The 23,186-nt window shown below is 38.1% G+C and overlaps 2 protein-coding genes across 3 annotated transcripts; both read right to left on the reverse strand.

Annotated features, from left to right (window-relative positions):
• Positions 1-4,454: 4,454 nt before the first annotated feature.
• On the reverse strand, positions 4,455-20,547 carry LOC311266243 (uncharacterized protein). Of its 2 annotated transcripts, XM_084368523.1 has the most exons (33): positions 19,814-20,547; positions 19,481-19,659; positions 18,934-18,998; positions 18,507-18,655; positions 18,311-18,382; positions 17,432-17,610; positions 16,895-16,959; positions 16,468-16,616; positions 16,272-16,343; positions 15,728-16,108; positions 15,393-15,571; positions 14,856-14,920; positions 14,429-14,577; positions 14,233-14,304; positions 13,857-14,069; positions 13,536-13,702; positions 12,981-13,045; positions 12,655-12,803; positions 11,510-11,581; positions 11,097-11,369; positions 10,791-10,963; positions 10,276-10,340; positions 9,826-9,974; positions 9,253-9,728; positions 8,671-8,735; positions 8,436-8,578; positions 7,894-8,201; positions 7,312-7,376; positions 7,077-7,219; positions 6,505-6,842; positions 5,856-5,920; positions 5,622-5,764; positions 4,455-5,387 (listed from the first exon to the last, which is right to left on the reverse strand). In XM_084368523.1, the coding sequence occupies exons 1-33, from the start codon at positions 20,544-20,546 to the stop codon at positions 5,284-5,286; spliced, it is 5,685 nt and encodes a 1,894-aa protein (XP_084224649.1). In that variant the 5' UTR covers position 20,547; the 3' UTR covers positions 4,455-5,283. The 2 variants fall into 2 exon arrangements, with proteins under 2 accessions (XP_084224649.1, XP_084224650.1); XM_084368524.1 differs by lacking the exons at positions 18,311-18,382; positions 18,507-18,655; positions 18,934-18,998; positions 19,481-19,659; positions 19,814-20,547 and adding an exon at positions 17,767-17,864.
• Positions 20,548-21,166: 619 nt separating this feature from the next.
• On the reverse strand, positions 21,167-22,944 carry LOC311273871 (uncharacterized protein; the record flags this gene model as incomplete). Its single annotated transcript, XM_084381158.1, has 4 exons — positions 21,167-21,353; positions 21,632-21,696; positions 22,173-22,351; positions 22,506-22,944. 4 exons carry the CDS (start codon positions 22,942-22,944, stop codon positions 21,167-21,169), a joined length of 870 nt encoding a protein of 289 aa, XP_084237284.1.
• Between the last annotated feature and the right edge of the window lie 242 nt (positions 22,945-23,186).

Raw genomic sequence — 23,186 nt, forward strand, 5'->3', positions numbered from 1 at the left:
GACCTGCTTGTTCTGGTGTGGTAACCGTATCTAAAATGCCATCTCTTTGCTTGGTGTGGAGAGAAAAACAAATGTTCTTTTCATCAACACAAATCTCAATATGATAAGGAGAATGATATACGGCCACTTGTTGTTTTCTGAACCAAGACGAAAGAAATACTCTTGGCATATAACAGATTGCAAGTTTCAGGATTAATCTATTTTTTATTATTTTACAGCAGGGTTTTTTAAAAAGATGAAGTTTGTATCCCCTACAGGCTACTTAATAAAATGGAAATTATATATACAGATAAATAAATACTAAGTCTTTAAAATAAAGACTTTTTATATTGGAGTGGATGAGTTAAAAAGAAGCTGGTCTGTAGTCTGTCAGTACTTTTCTTGTTTACAGATATATTTAGGAAGCAGAACCCTGTATGTTACATTTATCGCAACATTATTCAGAACTGAATATAAGAATGTACAAATATCAGTAATTCACTAAATGTCACAAATGATTGTTTTATCCTCAGGGATCAGTTACATATTTATGAAACTTTAGCCCTCCGAATTCACTGAATGCATTGCACATTAGAATATGTCACACAGCAGAGCACATATGACTGTAAGGAACAGAATAACATTAAGTTCTGAGTGCCAGTGGTGTGAACAGGGAGCAGATGTTCCAGCTGACTTGGAGTAGATTTTAATGAACACCGCAGGGACTGGCGGTGACGGCAAAGTGATGCTGAGTGAAAATGTAGACTTTTGCTCGGCTTTTACACTTGTTGAGTTGAACTGACGAACAACATCATGGCTTGAAATATCAGTTAAATCAAGATAAAGTAAGTCATTTGATTTTATAACATGTAGATCCTACCACAGGTTATTTATTTCCTGTTGTGATTGTCATAAAGGCTGCTGATATATTAATTCTTCATTCACTGTGAGTAGGTATCAGTGCTGATTGCTGAAGTGCCCTCTACCTCTTTGAAGAGGGAAGTGGCAGAGTAAAGGGCACTTCGGCACGTAGCAAATAGGGTATGGGCACCCCTTACCTTACCCCCACACGCCGCAGTTCACTTTCATCCTTATAATCTCTCTGTTAATGTGAGAAGCATCATATCTGCAACAATCATACAGTTATATTAAAGACTTTTAATTTTGTATAATTTAGGTTTTCAGTTTACTTACACTACCAGTAGACAATAATTAGTACAATTTCAAAGCAAAATCTTCCTCTCAAGCTTATAAAAGTTTAAATTATATGTGTCTTATTTGTCTATATACCAGGTATTAATACAAATACTTTATCATATTCTGTCTACTAGTTTAGTCATTTTTGCAATCTAACAATACTCGAGAAAACAGTACTAGAAGTATGATGAGGATGTCCACATCTAAATGTAATATAAAGTATCAAGGTGCTTTTTTAATAAGAAGTAATAGTAACTGCAACTCTGTAGTAGTATCACAAGTCCAGAAGGATTCTGTTTCTTTCTGTTTGATTCTACGGAGAGCAGCTCATTTTAAACGTGACTCAAATAACTCATTCACAGATGTTAACATTTCAAACAAGGTCTTTTAAATTCAATCTATCGTCACATTAAGCAGTACCAGAAAAATGTAAATGACACTCACCTGTACAGAAGAGCAATGATCATCTGTCTGCCTCATGCCTGTATCATACTGCAGGTCTGTCAACCTTGGTTTTTACACAGAGACGAGAGGGATGGGAGGGCTGGGAAGCGGGCTCTAATGAACACATGCAACAACAATCACGGTAACAAAATACAGTCTGCTGCCAACTCCCCTGCCAACTCAATTTAAATGACTAGAAAGAGCAACCAGGACACTGACACTTCTTAATTTTCTGATGACACTGTCGCTCTTACTGTGGTATCTGTATATTACTACTAAAGGTTTACATGTGTACAGACGTGTTTAAAAAAATCATTGCATCATTGTTGTTTCCAACACTGATAAGGCAGGAAATTATATTGGACACAAAATCAATGCAAGAACATAACACTGTAATTAAGAATATTGATAAATCCATAAACAGGATTGCTCAGGCTGAGTATACACTATGTACAATACAGTGCAACTAATTTTCTACGGAGAATTCATTATGAACTCAGTATCAGTCACATCATTGTGTGTTTTTTAGCCATGTTGTCAGTGTGGCTCTGGGGATGGCATTCAGTCCACCAGTTCTCCAGAATGAAACACCTCAACAACTATTGAACGGACATGGTTGCAACTTCACTTTCTACATGCACCTAAAACAGCTCCCATCAACCCTTTCATGTGTTTCAGTGTGCAGTAGAGCACAGTCAATCCTGCCAAGCTTGAATACCTTGGGCCTCAGCCAGTGACAGACGTATCTCAAGTGTGGCGGATGTGTTCTAATTAAACATGGGGGGATTTTTAATGAAGGGTGCAATAAAAGGCACATTGGCTCAATAACTACTGTTTTGTCAGACCAGTTATTCATATGTGTAATGCAAGTGTGCTTTACAGACGGCGTAGACTGGCTGCACATCTGTTCTTTTGTTTCTGAAAGAGGAGTGAAAGGAGGTTGATTCCCAGGCTTTGTCCCATTTACAAGAGAGCAAATGAAGTGACCTATATAATGTGATTACACATTTTATTATCAACAGTGTAATACAGACTTGGGCTACTATAAATTTAATGTATGTGGTCCTTCACATCGCAACATAAATTTGTTTTAAAATCAAGACAGAATGCTGTACTTCCTATCCTTCAAGTTTCCAAAAGTAAAAACTCAATGCATTCACCATTATTTGATATTCTCTCCTGTGCAAGTCTTCTGTGAAAGTTAGAAATATTGAAAATATTGAGAGGATACAACAATTACAATTTTCAATTCAACTTTATTTTATGTGCAGTATGAAGAGAAGGGAACCTTCTTTCTTTACATTGTGTCCTTAATCCCTGGTTTTAAATTAATCAATGTGCTCCTGTAATTGCCATGGCCATTAAGATGGTTTATGTGTCCATGTGTCTTTATTCACTGAGGACAAGACATATAAGAGATTAAATGTGAATACACAAATGCATAACAGTAGTTTCTCTCACACTCACGCAGACATGGTTCCTCTTCTTCCTCTCATTGATTTCTGTTTTATTTTTTGATTTCAAATTGTTCTTTCTGAATATTTTCTTAATCAAAATTGCTGTGGCCATGGCCAGGGGTAATGTGAGGACTGTGACCTTGACTCGCAGAGCACACAAAACTGTTAACATTGCAACTTTAGCTGCACATGCACTAGTTTGGATGATCTTTGGGGCAATGAAGCCCTCTTCTGGTGTGTCATTGCAATTGCATGTACATATGTATGCACAAACCACACACAATGCGAGAGTTTTCTTATTCAGATAAATGAAACCACACTTCCACGTGTGACCCCAATTCTGACAGGCACAGTTATTAAATTGTGCTAACGTAATAATGTTGACTCATGTCTGTGAATGCTGCCATTCTAAACTCTGCTGAGCTGTCATTACTGGATTCTACTGTATATGTGGCCCAAGAATGATTTTATGATGCTTTTGTTAGTCGTGAGCAGCTATTTATTTCAAACCACTAACTACTCTGATGAAATGAATGTGTGAAGATACCAAAGCCACCATATATGAGCTTGCTTGTTTTTCTCATGTCCGTGTGTGTGTTGATCTTGCTCTTGTTCTCGTACACATGCTGTGGTCACCATTCCTAAGACAGGACTGATAATGCCGACCTAGCAGCATCTCTACATGTGTTAGACACTATAATCAATAGCTTACTGTGCATTCAGTGCTCTCACCTTGTTGTGTAGGTTTTAAGGTTGATGAAGAATGTATAGCAATTCATATAGGAATGTTATAGTGTGCATAGATGTAAGGTTAAAAAATAGGGCAAGTGCCCAATTAGAATTTATGGCAAACACATGTAAAACATGAGTCCTAATTTAGTCAATAATTGTGAGGATATTTATATGTGCTGAGTCACCAAGTAAACATAAAATTGAGGTTACTCATTTCCAATGCAGGTATTAATTTACCACATTTTTTTGACAAAGTGAAGTTCAGGACAAGAAATAATGACACGTGACTTGAATCAAACAGAATCTTGCCGGGATGTGCTTCTTTTCTGATGGTACTTTCATTTCCTCATCATGACATATTCCCTTGTATTCCCCTGAAATCTACCTAGATCTAGATCTTGGCAATGATCATAAACCTTGATGTTGACAAAAAAAGGTGAAGTTTTAAATGTTTTTTAATCAGATACTACACAACTGATATACAGTATATAAAAGGAAAACGTGTTTTTTATCTGTTCAAAAAACAGACAAAAAGAATAATTAAAAAATCCAACATGGTATTTTTAAAAATGATATTTCAATATGTATCTATCATATAATTATATCAATGTTTATTAACAAATATGCAAATGTTTGTTATTCCCCTTCTTAAAAACATACAAGAAGAATCAGCATTCTATTCAAACTGTTAATCATTAAAGTTAAAAATAATATATATCAGTAGTTCAGACTAGCATTCAGTAATCTAATAAAATAAACTATTTACTTCATAATGGATGATTCTGCAACACCCAACATTATATTCAATGGCAAGATTTGTCCTACAATATTCTTACATGGCAACTGCTAAGGTAACCTACCTTAAACTACGTTGTTATGGTTATGTGGAGATCGTCTTCATTGTTAAATATGTTTTTTTTTAAAACCTCCAACATTAATGGTTGGTCTCCGACGTAATATGAATCATTGGTTTCCAGCATCAAAATAATGTCAACTCTACACCCTAAGCATTTGGCACTAAATTAACTGCACACTTCTTCCCTCGTTCACACTCAGCAATGGCAGTGGATATAAACTGTGTCCTGCTGGATTGTATTAGAAATAAATATTCAGTACATTATCCTCTAACATATGTATCCTTTTTTTTTTTAAATGTTAACGATGCATATAAAGAGGCATTCATAAAAAGTACATACACAAGGGCAGCTGCTACAAAAAAATCTCCATAAAGTATCAAATATGGTATTGCAATCTTAGTGATTAGTCCTTTGAATCTACGGAAATTGAAACACAAGTGATCGTAACATCATATGTGGGAAGTACTGAGAATTTTTGACACACATCTATTTACCACATGACACATGTCTATTGATACATTTCAAAATGCACACTTGTTATGTGATTTGGTTTTGGCTCATTGGATCATTGCTTTTTTCAAAGTAATTGGCTAAATCAATGTATCTGACTTAGGGGCCTATAAGTCCATCAGCATCTGTGCTGCAGCCAGCAGTGTTACTGAAAAGACTGCCAATGAGCCCACTGTGGGCCAAGGAGCACTGCCAGATGTTGATGTAGATTCTGAAATATTAGAAAAAGCAGAGGTATTAGTTAGGGACATTCTGTGGACTGAAGGAAACTTCACAAGTTAAAAATGCAGGCAAAAAAGAAAGCTTCATCCCAACCTTGAGCCCTCATCTTACTTTCATATTTAAAAATGACCAGAGAATTACAAGTATGACATTGTAACATGCATTAGATTTTTTTAACAGATGAATACGTGTAATCCATACATTTCTTCATCTAACAACTTACGTGCTAAAACGCTTCCTGTTATAACGTTCAGGGCAGTAGAGTTGCTGAGTTCACTGCTGAACTTGGAAGTCGCATCGGTAGCTGAAGGAACTGAGTTTTTATCTTTGAACACAATGGTCGAGTTCACCACCACTGATCCATTCCTAGTCACATGAAACAAAGGAAGACTTTTTAAAACCAAGCAGATGCCAAGAATAGAGCAAAATTTAGTCAGCAAATGAAATTTTGTCTTACGTGAAGCTGTTTACAATGCAGCGTCTGTAGTCTGCTCCAAAAGCCCTATTTCCTGCAATGTTTACCTGAAAGACAACTTAACTGTTAGTTGCAATTAAAAATACAACAAAAGTACCAATGGACATCTCACCAGAAAGGATCTAGTTTCCTTATTGCCCCGGAAGGTTTGAAGACGTACATTTGAAGTTTGAAGTCTACATCATTTTGTCAGAATTTCCCTTGGGGGATTACAATAGTACAATTAAATTAAATTAAATTAAAGACATGGAGAGTGAGCCCAACTGGCGTCTGGGCTCAACCTCAATTTTGGGGCATTGCTACCTTGCACCCAGTAAGAACAAAAGAAAATCTTCCAATAGGTGCATAGGTGTGTGATTAATGGAAATTAATATATTCACCTCTTCAAATGAGGCGGAGTTGTACAAATACAGCAACAACTCTATAAATATATCTGTAATTTTATGTTTCCCAGAATTCTTAAGCAGTGAAATGATTTGGATAACGTGCTTTGTTCTGTTTGGAGGGAATAACAGGTTCCATATAAAAATATATTTATATTGGCTTAGATTGTTTCCAGAGAAAATTATGGTGACACACAGATTGAATGTTTGATCATATTTGAAAATTAAACAAACTTCTGACAGCTTACCTCTCTGACTACTGTTGCAGCCAAAGTCTTAAACGCTGCTGAGGATTGATTGGAGAGATCTGATGTAAATGTTTGGTCGAGACTAAACCCAAGGCCAAGGGTTCCCTCACTGGATGTAGGAGGATCTGTTGATGCTGTAGTAGCTGTAGTAGAGGGAGTAGCTGTATTAGGAGCCGCAGTAGAGACAGTAGTTGCATCTGGAGCTGTAGTAGGGGCCACTGTTGCATTCGGAGCCGCAGTGGGTGCAGCCGTTGCATTTGGAGCCGCAGTGGGTCCAGCCGTTGCATTCGGAGCCGCAGTGGGTGCAGTCGTTGCACTGCCAGATGTTGATGTTGATTCTGAAATATTAGAAAAAGCAGAGGTATTAGTTAGGGACATTCTGTGGACTGAAGGAAACTTCACAAGTTAAAAATGTAGGCATAAAAGAAAGCTTCATCCCAACCTTGAGCCCTCATCTTACTTTCATATTTAAAAATGACCAGAGAATTACAAGTATGACATTGTAACATGCATTAAATTTTTTTAATAGATGAATACTTGTAATTCATACATTTCTTCATCTAACAACTTACGTGCTAAAACACTTCCTGTTACAACGTTCAGGGCAGTAGAGTTGCTGAGTTCACTGCTGAACTTGGAAGTCGCATTGGTAGTTGAAGGAATTGAGTTTTTATCTTTGAACACAATGGTCGAGTTCACAACCACCGATCCATTCCTAGTGACAAAGACACAAAGGAAGACTTTCTAAAACCAAGTGGATGCCAAGAATAGAGCAAAATTTAGTCAGCAAATGAAATTTTGTCTTACGTGAAGCTGTTTACAATGCAGCGACTGTAGTCTGCTCCAAAAGCCGTTTTTCCTGCAGCGTTTACCTGAAAGACAACTTAACTGTTAGTTGCAATTAAAAATACAACAAAAGTACCAATGGACATCTCACCAGAAAGGATCTAGTTTCCTTATTGCCCCGCAAGGTAGGAGTATTGCTAAAGTTTGAAGACAATGGAGAGTGAGCCCAACTGGTATCTGAGCTAAACCTCAATTTTGGGGCGTTGCTACCTTTCACCCAGTAAGAACAAAAGAAAAGCTTCCAATAGGTGCAAAAATCAGTGTGTGATTAATGGAAATTAATATATTCACCTCTTCAAATGAGGCGGGGTTGTACAAATACAGCAACAACTCTATAAATATATCTGCAATTTTATGTTTCCCAGAATTCTTAAGCAGTGAGATGATTTGGATAACGTGTTTTGTTCTGTTTGGAGGGTATAACAGGTTCCATATAAAAATATATTTATATTGGCTTAGATTGTTTCCAGAGAAAATTATGGTGACACACAGATTGAATGTTTGATGCATATTTGAAAATTAAACAAACTTCTGACAGCTTACCTCTCTTACTACTGTTGCAGCCAAAGTCTTAAACGCTGCTGAGGATTGATTGGAGAGATCTGATGTAAATGTTTGGTCGAGACTAAACCCAAGGTCAAGGGTTCCCTCACTGGATGTAGGAGGATCTGTTGAGGCTGTAGTAGCTATAGTAGAGGGAGTAGCTGTATTAGGAGCGGTAGTGGGTGCAGCCGTTGCATTTGGAGCCGCAGTGGGTGCAGCCGTTGCATTTGGAGCCGCAGTGGGTGCAGCCGTTGCATTCGGAGCCGCAGTGGGTGCAGTCGTTGCACTGCCAGATGTTGATGTTGATTCTGAAATATTAGAAAAAGCAGAGGTATTAGTTAGGGACATTCTGTGGACTGAAGGAAACTTCACAAGTTAAAAATGTAGGCATAAAAGAAAGCTTCATCCCAACCTTGAGCCCTCATCTTACTTTCATATTTAAAAATGACCAGAGAATTACAAGTATGACATTGTAACATGCATTAGATTTTTTTAATAGATGAATACGTGTAATTCATACATTTCTTCATCTAACAACTTACGTGCTAAAACACTTCCTGTGACAACGTTCAGGGCAGTAGAGTTGCTGAGTTCACTGCTGAACTTGGAAGTCGCATTGGTAGTTGAAGGAACTGAGTTTTTATCTTTGAACACAATGGTCGAGTTCACAACCACCGATCCATTCCTAGTGACAAAGACACAAAGGAAGACTTTTTAAAACCAAGTGGATGCCAAGAATAGAGCAAAATTTAGTCAGCAAATGAAATTTTGTCTTACGTGAAGCTGTTTACAATGCAGCGACTGTAGTCTGCTCCAAAAGCCGTTTTTCCTGCAGCGTTTACCTGAAAGACAACTTAACTGTTAGTTGCAATTAAAAATACAACAAAAGTACCAATGGACATCTCACCAGAAAGGATCTAGTTTCCTTATTGCCCCACAAGGTAGGAGTATTGCTAAAGTTTGAAGACAATGGAGAGTGAGCCCAACTGGTATCTGAGCTAAACCTCAATTTTGGGGCGTTGCTACCTTTCACCCAGTAAGAACAAAAGAAAAGCTTCCAATAGGTGCAAAAATCAGTGTGTGATTAATGGAAATTAATATATTCACCTCTTCAAATGAGGCGGGGTTGTACAAATACAGCAACAACTCTATAAATATATCTGCAATTTTATGTTTCCCAGAATTCTTAAGCAGTGAGATGATTTGGATAACGTGTTTTGTTCTGTTTGGAGGGTATAACAGGTTCCGTATAAAAATATATTTATATTGGCTTAGATTGTTTCCAGAGAAAATTATGGTGACACACAGATTGAATGTTTGATGCATATTTGAAAATTAAACAAACTTCTGACAGCTTACCTCTCTTACTACTGTTGCAGCCAAAGTCTTAAACGCTGCTGAGGATTGATTGGAGAGATCTGATGTAAATGTTTGGTCGAGACTAAACCCAAGGTCAAGGGTTCCCTCACTGGATGTAGGAGGATCTGTTGAGGCTGTAGTAGCTATAGTAGAGGGAGTAGCTGTATTAGGAGCGGTAGTGGGTGCAGCCGTTGCATTTGGAGCCGCAGTGGGGGCAGCCGTTGCATTTGGAGCCGCAGTGGGTGCAGCCGTTGCATTTGGAGCCGCAGTAGGTGCAGCCGTTGCATTCAGAGCTGCAGTGGGGGCAGCTGTTGCATTAGGAGCCGCAGTGGGTGCAGCTGTTGCATTTGGAGCCGCAGTGGGGCCCACCGTTACATTTGGAGCTGCAGTAGGGCCAGATGTAGCATTAGGAGCAGCTGTAATGGTAGGACTTGCAGTTGGGGCAGCTGTAGGTGCCACTGTTGTTGTAATTGTTCCTACAACAACAAAATTTAGCTTCTTTTAGCATGTGCAGGAACTTTGGGAGCACAATATTGTAAAAAAGAAAACAACATCATAAAAATCAACTCTTACTTGTTGCAACAATGCTTGATACATTAACTGGAATGGTGATGGAACTGTTGGATGCTGCTTCTACCAGAGCATTTACCACGGCACTAGTTTCTGGCACTGAGCTGGCATTGTTAAATATCAGCTGAGAATTCACCACAACTGAACCTTGACTGTAGAGAAAGTATTGTTATTATATGCATTGGTGTCTGTTAGTTGAGACACCTCAATATCAAATGATGACATTTTATACAGACAAAACTATTAATTAAGCAAATGAACAATCAATTTTAAAGAAGCATACATTTGTGAAAGCACAAATCAAAATAACAACAATGTCTCCAGATTTTTAGGTAAGGACAACTTATACTTGACTTTGCTGACTAAATTCCAATTAACAAAGTGCCGTGCATTCAGCTTTAATAAAAATTACATTTGTTTTTCTAACGTTAGATAATGAAAATGGTCATATACCTGAAAGAGCTGATCTCTGATTGCTTGTAACGATCTCCAAATTTCTTAGAATAGACACCATTAAGCTGGAGAAAGGAAATTGACAAACAGTTAAAGTAATATTTTAAAAACAAGAATGAGAGATGTGAGAGAATTGCTTTTGCTACACTATTATGTCGTTTTGGTTATTCATTCACCTGTTTTTATTTTATTGCTTCATAATCTACCTCTCTGCTGTCCATCTGTATACTCATTTGTTTTTTATGTTACTATACTGAACAGGCAAAACTTTGCATAGCATAATGCATTTCCTTGCCCCTTAACCTAACCTTAACCATTAAAACTAAATAACCCTTACCCATACCCTTACCCTAAAAACCAAGTCTTCACCCTCAGACAGCCTTTTAAAGACCTGTCCGAAAGTGAGGACTGGCCAAAATGTCAGATGCCCCTACACACACACACACAAACACACACATATTATACATACAAGTTTACAGTTATATAAGGGTAATAAGAAATGTGAATGTACTTACTTCTGATGTTACATTGTTTTCTAAGTCCTTAAACTCTTGAGAGGATCGGTTTGCAAGTTGTGCTGTAAAGTTTTGCTGCAGCTTAAATTCCAATGTGATCTTTGACTCTGCAGGGGCAGCTGTTGAGGCTGGAGCACCAGTTGTGATAACTGGTTGTGTTGATGTTCCATTCACTGAAGGGGAGGTTGCATTACTTAGAAGTATTAAACATATTTACTAGTACCAAATAATGCAAGTTTACAGTTATAAGAGCTGCATAACCTGCATCAACTTCAAGTGATGTATATATGTGAGTCTTTGCATTACCTGCTGGTGAGGTTGCATTGACAGGTAGTGATGTTGCATTGACTGGTGGTGATGTTGCGTTGACTGGTGGTGATGTTGCGTTGACTGGCGGTGATGTTGCATTGACTGGTGTTGAAGTGGCGTTGACTGGTGGTGAGGTGGCGTTGACTGGTGGTGAGGTTGCGTTGACTGGCGGTGATGTTGCATTGACTGGTGTTGAAGTGGCGTTGACTGGTGGTGAGGTGGCGTTGACTGGTGGTGAGGTTGCATTGACTGGTGGTGATGTTGCATTGACTGCTTGTGCAAGTGTTTGGAGTAATTTTATTGTAATGCAACAAGTTACAATGAATTGTGATAATTCAATTGTGTTTGTATTGAGTAATGACTGAATGGCAGTATTTGCTTTGTTAAACTGAACAGAATTATGATAATACCTGTTGAGGGAGTTGTTGCCATCATTGTTGTAGGTGCAACTGTGGATGGGGGTTGAGTTGGTGCCAACACAGCTGAAAATAACAGTTACCAAAAGTGATTTTGTTGTCTTTTAAACATATGCTTGTCATCATATATTCTGTATGAGCTCCCACTAATCATTTACAAAATATACAATTTTAAATGATATGGGGCCGGATCTACTAAGATCCCAAATTGCTTGTACTAATCTGCGTGTGGGGTTGAACCGCGGTTTGCGGGCGATTTACTAGGAGTGATTGCGTTAATAACAACAGCTGCAAACGTGTTGGAGATACGCCTAAATGAGGGTTTAGCGTGTTTCGTCGTTTTCAGCATGGCAAGTTTGAGAGAGCGAAAGCGCAAAGTGAAATTCGACCCTTTGGAATTAGAAGTGTTGGTAGAGGAAGCGAATAAACATTTCAATGAGCTGCAGCAAAGGGATCTGACGGTCGCGCAAAGGAACGCCGTGTGGGAGAAAATCGGTGAAAAAGTTAATGCTGTTGGAAAAAACAGGCGAACAGTGGATGAAGTGAAAAGGAGATACCAAGACATCGGAAGAAGAACAAAAGACAAAATGGCGTATAATAATATAAAAATAATAATAATAGTAAACTTGCAAGGAGTTTTGTTATTGCAGGTATTGCGTGACTCCTTCTCGTAGCTGGCTCCAAATCTGCTCTGAGTTCCTCCAACAGCTCCAAAATGGCAAGGCTAGATAGGCGATATGTTCTCATGATAGTTTCCTCATTCATCCCAAAAATGTTCAAACGAGGATGAAAAATGCGTTCTCTGCATCTCCTTCCATTGTTTCGGCGTCTCCTTCTTGCAATAATAACGGCAGCCATGTGTCCGCAAACCGTTTGCACCTCCCTTTGAGACATGTTAAATATAGACGCAGTTTCTCCACCCACAACACGCACAATTGCGTGTAAACGCCCCATGTTGCATATTCATTGCTGTAAACGTACTAACTGAATGCAGACGCGCTATTTTGCACCTTTGACAGAAGGAACCCTTTTTGCGCACTGTTAGTAAATCAGTTTGTAAATTTTTGTGCGTGTGCAAGGAGTTTGCACGCATTTTAATACACGCAAACCTTTAGTAGATCCGGCCCATGATGTCTTACCGGTTGCAGATATAGATGATGTGTTGATACTGAGGGAAAAGTTAGAGCTGGAAGCAGCAGTCGCCAAAGTTTCAACTACAGAACTGGCATTTGGTAGTGTAGTCACATTGTTGAAAATCAGCTCAGCATCTACCACAATGGATCCCTGTCTGTAACAGAAGTATTTGTGAAAAGTAATGTTTAAATGTTTCTCAATACATGATAAACCCTAACAGACAAATGAAAACAAAGTACAGCACTTTTTTCTGTTTTCATTAATAATCATCAAAAAATCAATACATTATTAAACAACTTTCAAAAATGTGAAAGCAAGCAGTGTTTTATACCTGAAGCCATTGACTTGAGTTCGATTGAACGCAGCTCCAAATTTTTGCGAATAGACAGTGTTGAGCTGTGAATGAATATAAATATTAATTTCAAAATATGTATGAATTAATAATAATGTAATAATAATAATAATATTATGCCAGAACTATTTCATGTTTTTTTTTTCTCTATTCTCCGTTTGGCTTTATGTGAAAACCCACATCTCTAAATATTCTGTTCTAGCCATCTTTTGCCTTCATCTAAAACTTGATAATTGAAATATAATCATATAAACTACATGTGCAATGCTGTGAATTATATTTGATCATTTACGAATGCAAGCGATGTTTCGCTGTTTGTGTATGTACATTTTATGCTATTATCTGCTACACTGTCTTGATAACTCATTCCCGCTACAAGGATCAATGTTTTTTTTTGTTTGGATATCTTGTTAAAAACTTTAAGAAAAGAGCATATTTGGAAGTTCTGTCATCTAAACATTTCAGGTATTGTTGTTGAAAGATGCAAAAAAAAAAATGAAAAAACCCCAAACAACGCTAGTTGCACGAACTTACCGTTGATGTAACTTGGCCTTTTAATTGCTGGAACTGTGGTGAGGATTGGTTACTAAGTGCTGCTGTAAAATTTTGTTGCACCTTAAATGCCAACTTAATTTTTGGCTCTGGTGATGTTGCAGCTGTTGTAGCTGGGGTTCCAGTAATGGGTGGAGAGCTTGCATTACCTAGAAGATGTATTAAAAAAATTAAATCAAATGAACAAATTGCACTCGGTGCCAGTGTTGTTATAATGACATATATTGTCGCAGCTTTTTTGTGTGGCAGTCATTTTAACTAAAAACTAGTATATTTTTTAACTGAGTGTGGGATTGGTATTACCAGGTGGTGACATAGTTGACATTGTTTGGACTGAGGTCATGTTGACTGGTGGTGAGGTCAGGTTGACTGGTCGTGATGTTGCATTGATGGATGGTGATGTTGCGTTGACTGGTGGTGAGGTTGCGTTGACTGGTGGTAAGGTTGCGTTGACTAGTGGTGAAGTGAAGTTGACTGGTGTTGAGGTTGCATTGAGTGGTGGTGAGGTTGCATTGACTGGTTGTGCAAATGTTTGGAGTATTTTTATTGTAATGCAGCAAGTTAGACTGAATTGTGATAATTCAATTGTGTTTATATTGAGTAATGACTGAATGGCAGTATTTGCTTTGTTAAAGTGAACAGAATTAAAATGCATTGACTGGTTGTGTCATGATAATACCTGTTGAGAGAGTTGTTGCTATCATTGTTGTAGGTGCAACTGTGGATAGGGGTTGAGTTGGTGCCAACACAGCTGAAAATAACAGTTACCAAAAGTGATTTTGTTGTCTTTTAAACATGCTTGTCATCATATATTCTGTACGAGCGTCCACTAATCATTTACAAAATATACAATTTTAAATGATGTGCTGTCTTACCGGTTGCAGAAATAGATGATGTGTTGATACTGAGGGAAAAGTTAGAGCTGGAAGCAGCAGTCGCCAAAGTTTCAGCTACAGAACTGGCATTTGGTAGTGTAGTCACATTGTTGAATATCAGCTCAGCATCTACCACAATGGATCCCTGTCTGTAACAGAAGTATTTGTGAAAAGGAATGTTTTAATGCCATAATCTTATTTGGCCATTGTTGTTTAAATATGGCTAAATGACGAGGACTGATAGAGGTATAAATAAGAGAACAATTCAAATCTGATCTAAAAATCTGAACATTTCTCAATACATGATAACCCCTACCAGACAAATGAAAACAAAGTACAGCACTTTTTTCTGTTTTCATTAATAATCAACAAAAAATCAATACATTAAACACCTTTCAAAAATGTGAAAGCAAGCAGTGTTTTATACCTGAAGCCATTGACTTGAGTTCGATTGAACGCAGCTCCAAATTTTTGCGAATAGACAGTGTTGAGCTGTGAATGAATATAAATGTAAATTTCAAAATACGTATGAATTAATGATGAAAATATTATGCCAGGACTATTTCATGTTCTTTTTTTCTCTATTCTCCGTTTGGCTTTATGTGAAAACCCACATCTCTAAATATTCTGTTCTAGCCATCTATTGCCTTCATCCAAAACTTGATAATTGAAATATAATCATATAAACTACATGTGCAATGCTGTGAATTATATTTGATCATTTACGAATGCAAGCGATGTATCGCTGTTTGTATATGTACATTTTATGCTATTATCTGCTACACTGTCTTGATAACTCATTCCCGCTACAAGAATCAATGTTTTTTTTAGTTTGAATATCTTGTTAAAAACTTTAAGAAAAGAGCATATTTGGAAGTTCTGTCATCTAAACATTTCAGGTTTTGTTGTTGAAAGATGCAAAAAAAACAACAACAAACAAACAACGCTAGTTACACGAACTTACCGTTGATGTAACTTGGCCTTTTAATTGCTGGAACTGTGGTGAGGATTGGTTACTAAGTGCTGCTGTAAAATTTTGTTGCACCTTAAATGCCAACTTAATTTTTGGCTCTGGTGATGTTGCAGCTGTTGTAGCTGGGGCTCTGTTAGTCGTTCCAGTAACTGGTGGAGAGCTTGCATTACCTAGAAGATGTATTAAAAAAAATTAATCAAATAAACAAATTGCATTTGGTGCCAGTGTTGTCATAATGACACAGATTGTTGCAACTTTTTTGTGTGGCAGTCATTTTAACTAAAAACTATTTAAATGTTTTAAACTGACTGTGGAATTTGTATTACCAGGTGGTGACATAGTTGACATTGTTTGGACTGAGGTCATGTTGACTGGTGGTGAGGTGGTGTTGACTGGTTGTGATGTTGCATTGAGTGGTGGTGAGGTCATGTTGACTGGCCGTGATGTTGCATTGACTGGAGGTGAGGTTGCGTTGCGAGGTGGTGAGGTTGCATTGAGTGGTGGTGAGGTCATGTTGACTGGTCGTGATGTTGCATTGACAGGTGGTGAGGTCATGTTGACTGGTCGTGATGTTGCATTGACTGGTGGTGATGTTGCATTGATGGGTGATGATGTTGCGTTGACTGGTGGTGAGGTTGCGTTGACTGGTGGTGAAGTGGCGTTGACTGGTCTTGAGGTTGCATTGAGTGGTGGTGAGGTTGCATTGACTGGTTGTGCAAATGTTTGGAGTATTTTTATTGTAATGCAGCAAGTTAGACTGAATTGTGATTATTCAATTGTGTTTGTATTGAGTAATGACTGAATGGCAGTAATTGCTTTGTTAAACTGAACAGAATTAAAATTCATTGACTGGTTGTGTCATGATAATACCTGTTGAGAGAGTTGTTGCCATCATTGTTGTAGGTGCAACTGTGGATGGGGGTTGAGTTGGTGCCAACACAGCTGGAAATAACAGTTACCAAAAGTGATTTTGTTGTCTTTTAAACATGCTTGTCTTCATATATTCTGTATGAGCGTCCACTAATCATTTACAAAATATACGATTTTAAATTACGTGATGTCTTACCGGTTGCAGAAATAGATGATGTGTTGACACTGAGGGAAAAGTTAGAGCTGGAAGCAGCAGTCGCCAAAGTTTCAGCTACAGAACTGGCATTTGGTAGTGTAGTCACATTGTTGAATATCAGCTCAGCATCTACCACAACGGATCCCTGTCTGTAACAGAAGTATTTGTGAAAAGTAATGTTTTAATGCCATAATCTTATTTGGTCATTGTTGTTTAAATATGGCTAAATGACGAGGACTGATAGAGGTATAAATAAGAGAACAATTCAAATCTGATCTAAAAATCTGAACATTTCTCAATACATGATAACCCCTACCAGACAAATGAAAACAAAGTACAGCACTTTTTTCTGTTTTCATTAATAATCAACAAAAAATCAATACGATAAACACCTTTCAAAAATGTGAAAGCAAGCAGTGTTTTATACCTGAAGCCATTGACTTGAGTTCGATTGAACGCAGCTCCAAATTTTTGCGAATAGACAGTGTTGAGCTGTGAATGAATATAAATGTAAATTTCAAAATACGTATGAATTAATGATGAAAATATTATGCCAGGACTATTTCATGTTCTTTTTTTCTCTATTCTCCGTTTGGCTTTATGTGAAAACCCACATCTCTAAATATTCTGTTCTAGCCATCTATTGCCTTCATCCAAAACTTGATAATTGAAATATAATCATATAAACTACATGTGCAATGCTGTGAATTATATTTGATCATTTACGAATGCAAGCGATGTATCGCTGTTTGTATATGTACATTTTATGCTATTATCTGCTACACTGTCTTGATAACTCATTCCCGCTACAAGAATCAATGTTTTTTTTAGTTTGAATATCTTGTTAAAAACTTTAAGAAAAGAGCATATTTGGAAGTTCTGTCATCTAAACATTTCAGGTTTTGTTGTTGAAAGATGCAAAAAAAACAACAACAAACAAACAACGCTAGTTACACGAACTTACCGTTGATGTAACTTGGCCTTTTAATTGCTGGAACTGTGGTGAGGATTGGTTACTAAGTGCTGCTGTAAAATTTTGTTGCACCTTAAATGCCAACTTAATTTTTGGCTCTGGTGATGTTGCAGCTGTTGTAGCTGGGGCTCTGTTAGTCGTTCCAGTAACTGGTGGAGAGCTTGCATTACCTAGAAGATGTATTAAAAAAAATTAATCAAATGAACAAATTGCATTTGGTGCCAGTGTTGTCATAATGACACATATTGTTGCAACTTTTTTGTGTGGCAGTCATTTTAACTAAAAACTATCTAAATGTTTTAAACTGACTGTGGAATTTGTATTACCAGGTGGTGACATAGTTGACATTGTTGGGACTGAGGTCATGTTGACTGGTGGTGAGGTGGTGTTGACTGGTTGTGATGTTGCATTGAGTGGTGGTGAGGTCATGTTGACTGGCCGTGATGTTGCATTGACTGGAGGTGAGGTTGCGTTGCGAGGTGGTGAGGTTGCATTGAGTGGTGGTGAGGTCATGTTGACTGGTCGTGATGTTGCATTGACAGGTGGTGAGGTCATGTTGACTGGTCGTGATGTTGCATTGACTGGTGGTGATGTTGCATTGATGGGTGATGATGTTGCGTTGACTGGTGGTGAGGTTGCGTTGACTGGTGGTGAAGTGGCGTTGACTGGTCTTGAGGTTGCATTGAGTGGTGGTGAGGTTGCATTGACTGGTTGTGCAAATGTTTGGAGTATTTTTATTGTAATGCAGCAAGTTAGACTGAATTGTGATTATTCAATTGTGTTTGTATTGAGTAATGACTGAATGGCAGTAATTGCTTTGTTAAACTGAACAGAATTAAAATTCATTGACTGGTTGTGTCATGATAATACCTGTTGAGAGAGTTGTTGCCATCATTGTTGTAGGTGCAACTGTGGATGGGGGTTGAGTTGGTGCCAACACAGCTGGAAATAACAGTTACCAAAAGTGATTTTGTTGTCTTTTAAACATGCTTGTCTTCATATATTCTGTATGAGCGTCCACTAATCATTTACAAAATATACGATTTTAAATTACGTGATGTCTTACCGGTTGCAGAAATAGATGATGTGTTGACACTGAGGGAAAAGTTAGAGCTGGAAGCAGCAGTCGCCAAAGTTTCAGCTACAGAACTGGCATTTGGTAGTGTAGTCACATTGTTGAATATCAGCTCAGCATCTACCACAACGGATCCCTGTCTGTAACAGAAGTATTTGTGAAAAGTAATGTTTTAATGTCATAATCTTATTTGGTCATTGTTGTTTAAATATGGCTAAATGACGAGGACTGATAGAGGTATAAATAAAAGAACAATTCAGATCTGTCCTAAAAATCTGAACATTTCTCAATACATGATAAACCCTAACAGACAAATGAAAACAAAGTACAGCACTTTTTTCTGTTTTCATTAATAATCAACAAAAAATAAATACATTAAACAAGTTTCAAATATGTGAAAGCAAGCAGTGTTTTATACCTGAAGCCATTGACTTGAGTTCGATTGAACGCAGCTCCAAATTTTTGCGAATAGACAGTGTTGAGCTGTGAATGAATATAAATGTTAATTTCAAAATATGTATGAATTAATGATGAAAATATTATGCCAGGACTATTTCATGTTTTTTTTTTCTCTCTATTCTCCGTTTGGCTTTATGTGAAAACCCACATCTCTAAATATTCTGTTCTAGCCATCTATTGCCTTCATCCAAAACTTGATAATTGAAATATAATCATATAAACTACATGTGCAATGCTGTGAATTATATTTGATCATTTACGAATGCAAGCGATGTATCGCTGTTTGTATAGGTACATTTTATGCTATTATCTGCTACACTGTCTTGATAACTCATTCCCCCTACAAGAATCAATGTGTTTTTTTTAGTTTGAATATCTTGTTAAAAACTTTAAGAAAAGAGCATATTTGGAAGTTCTGTCATCTAAACATTTCAGGTATTGTTGTTGAAAGATGCAAAAAAAAATGAAAGAAAAACAAACAAACAACGCTAGTTACACGAACTTACCGTTGATGTAACTTGGCCTTTTAATTGCTGGAACTGTGGTGAGGATTGGTTACTAAGTGCTGCTGTAAAATTTTGTTGCACCTTAAATGCCAACTTAATTTTTGGCTCTGGTGATGTTGCAGCTGTTGTAGCTGGGGCTCTGTTAGTCGTTCCAGTAACGGGTGGAGAGCTTGCATTACCTAGAAGATGTATTAAAAAAATTAAATCAAATGAACATATTGCGCTCGGAGCTAGTGTTGTTATAATGACACACATTGTCGCAACTTTTTTGTGTGGCAGTCATTTTAACTAAAAACTACTATATTTTTTAACTGAGTGTGGGATTTGTATTACCAGGAGGTGACATAGTTGACATCGTTTGGACTGAGGTCATGTTGACTGGTGGTGACGTTGCATTGATGGGTGGTGATGTTGCATTGAGTGGTGGTGAAGTCATGTTGACTGGTCGTGATGTTGCATTGAGTGGTGGTGAGGTCATGTTGACTGGCCGTGATGTTGCATTGAGTGGTGGTGAGGTCATGTTGACTGGTCGTGATGTTGCATTGACAGGTGGTGAGGTCATGTTGACTGGTCGTGATGTTGCATTGACTGGTGGTGATGTTGCATTGATGGGTGATGATGTTGCGTTGACTGGTGGTAAGGTTGCATTGACTGGTGGTGAGGTTGCATTGATGGATGGCGATGTTGCGTTGACTGGTGGTGAGGTTGCGTTGACTGGTGGTGAAGTGGCGTTGACTGGTCTTGAGGTTGCATTGAGTGGTGGTGAGGTCATGTTGACTGGCCGTGATGTTGCATTGAGTGGTGGTGAGGTCATGTTGACTGGTCGTGATGTTGCATTGACAGGTGGTGAGGTCATGTTGATTGGTCGTGATGTTGCATTGACTGGTGGTGATGTTGCATTGATGGGTGATGATGTTGCGTTGACTGGTGGTAAGGTTGAATTGACTGGTGGTGAGGTTGCATTGATGGATGGCGATGTTGCGTTGACTGGTGGTGAGGTTGCGTTGACTGGTGGTGAAGTGGCGTTGACTGGTCTTGAGGTTGCATTGAGTGGTGGTGAGGTCATGTTGACTGGCCGTGATGTTGCATTGAGTGGTGGTGAGGTCATGTTGACTGGTGGTGATGTTGCATTGACAGGTGGTGAGGTCATGTTGATTGGTCGTGATGTTGCATTGACTGTTGGTGATGTTGCATTGATGGGTGATGATGTTGCGTTGACTGGTGGTAAGGTTGAATTGACTGGTGGTGATGTTGCATTGATGGATGGCGATGTTGCGTTGACTGGTGGTGAGGTTGCGTTGACTGGTGGTGAAGTGGCGTTGACTGGTCTTGAGGTTGCATTGAGTGGTGGTGAGGTTGCATTGACTGGTTGTGCAAATGTTTGGAGTAGTTTTATTGTAATGCAGCAAGTTAGACTGAATTGTGATAATTCAATTGTGCTTGTATTGAGTAATGACTGAATGGCAGTAATTGTTTTGTTAAACTGAACAGAATTAAAATTCATTGACTGGTTGTGTCATGATAATACCTGTTGAGAGAGTTGTTGCCATCATTGTTGTAGGTGTAACTGTGGATGGGAGTTGAGTTGGTGCCAACACAGCTGAAAATAACAGTTACCAGAAGTGATTTTGTTGTCTTTTAAACATGCTTGTCATCATATATTCTGTATGAGCATCCACTAATCATTTACAAAATATACGATTTTAAATTATGTGATGTCTTACCGGTTGCAGAAATAGATGATGTGTTGACACTGAGGGAAAAGTTAGAGCTGGAAGCAGCAGTCGCCAAAGTTTCAGCTACAGAACTGGCATTTGGTAGTGTAGTCACATTGTTGAATATCAGCTCAGCATCTACCACAACGGATCCCTGTCTGTAACAGAAGTATTTGTGAAAAGAAATGTTTTAATGCCATAATCTTATTTGGTCACTGTTGTTTAAATATGGCTAAATGATGATGACTGATAGAGGTATAAATAAAAGAACAATTCAAATTTGTCCTAAAAATCTGAACATTTCTCATTACATGATAACCCCTACCAGACAAATGAAAACAAAGTACAGCACTTCTTTCTGTTTTCATTAATAAACAACAAAAAATCAATACATTAAACAACTTTCAAATATGTGAAAGCAAGCAGTGTTTTATACCTGAAGCCATTGACTTGAGTTCGATTGAACGCAGCTCCAAATTTTTGCGAATAGACAGTGTTGAGCTGTGAATAAATATAAATGTTAATTTCAAAATATGTATGAATTAATGATGAAAATATTATGCCAGGACTGTTTCATGTTTTTTTTCCCTCTATTCTCCGTTTGGCTTTATGTGAAAACCCACATCTCTAAATATTCTGATCCAGCCATCTATTGCCTTCATCTAAAACTTGATAATTGAAATATAATATAAATTACATGTGCAATGCTGTGAATTATATTTGATCATTTACGAATGCAAGCAATGTATCGCTGTTTGTGTATGTACATTTTATGCTATTATCTGCTACACTGTCTTGATAACTCATTCCCGCTACAAGAATCAATGTTTTTTTTTGATTGGATGTCTTGTTAAAAACTTTAAGAAAAGAGCATATTTGGAAGTTCTGTCATCTAAACATTTCAGGTATTGTTGTTGAAAGATGCAAAAAAAAAATGAAAGAAAAACAAACAAACAATGCTAGTTACACAAACTTACCGTTGATGTAACTTGGCCTTTTAATTGCTGGAACTGTGGTGAGGATTGGTTACTAAGTGCTGCTGTAAAATTTTGTTGCACCTTAAATGCCAACTTAATTTTTGGCTCTGGTGATGTTGCAGCTGTTGTAGCTGGGGCTCTGTTAGTCGTTCCAGTAACTGGTGGAGAGCTTGCATTACCTAGAAGATGTATTAAAAAAATTTAATCAAATGAACATATTGCACTCGGAGCTAGTGTTGTTATAATGACACACATTGTCGCAACTTTTTTGTGTGGCAGTCATTTTAACAGAAAACTACTATATTTTTTAACTGAGTGTGGGATTTGTATTACCAGGAGGTGACATAGTTGACATCGTTTGGACTGAGGTCATGTTGACTGGTGGTGACGTTGCATTGATGGGTGGTGATGTTGCATTGAGTGGTGGTGAAGTCATGTTGACTGGTCGTGATGTTGCATTGAGTGGTGGTGAGGTCATGTTGACTGGCCGTGATGTTGCATTGAGTGGTGGTGAGGTCATGTTGACTGGTCGTGATGTTGCATTGACAGGTGGTGAGGTCATGTTGACTGGTCGTGATGTTGCATTGACTGGTGGTGATGTTGCATTGATGGGTGATGATGTTGCGTTGACTGGTGGTAAGGTTGCATTGACTGGTGGTGAGGTTGCATTGATGGATGGCGATGTTGCGTTGACTGGTGGTGAGGTTGCGTTGACTGGTGGTGAAGTGGCGTTGACTGGTCTTGACGTTGCATTGAGTGGTGGTGAGGTCATGTTGACTGGCCGTGATGTTGCATTGAGTGGTGGTGAGGTCATGTTGACTGGTCGTGATGTTGCATTGACAGGTGGTGAGGTCATGTTGATTGGTCGTGATGTTGCATTGACTGGTGGTGATGTTGCATTGATGGGTGATGATGTTGCGTTGACTGGTGGTAAGGTTGCATTGACTGGTGGTGAGGTTGCATTGATGGATGGCGATGTTGCGTTGACTGGTGGTGAGGTTGCGTTGACTGGTG

This window comes from Pagrus pagrus (genome assembly GCF_965226575.1).
Source record: "Pagrus pagrus genome assembly, chromosome: 2".
NCBI lineage: Eukaryota > Metazoa > Chordata > Actinopteri > Spariformes > Sparidae > Pagrus > Pagrus pagrus.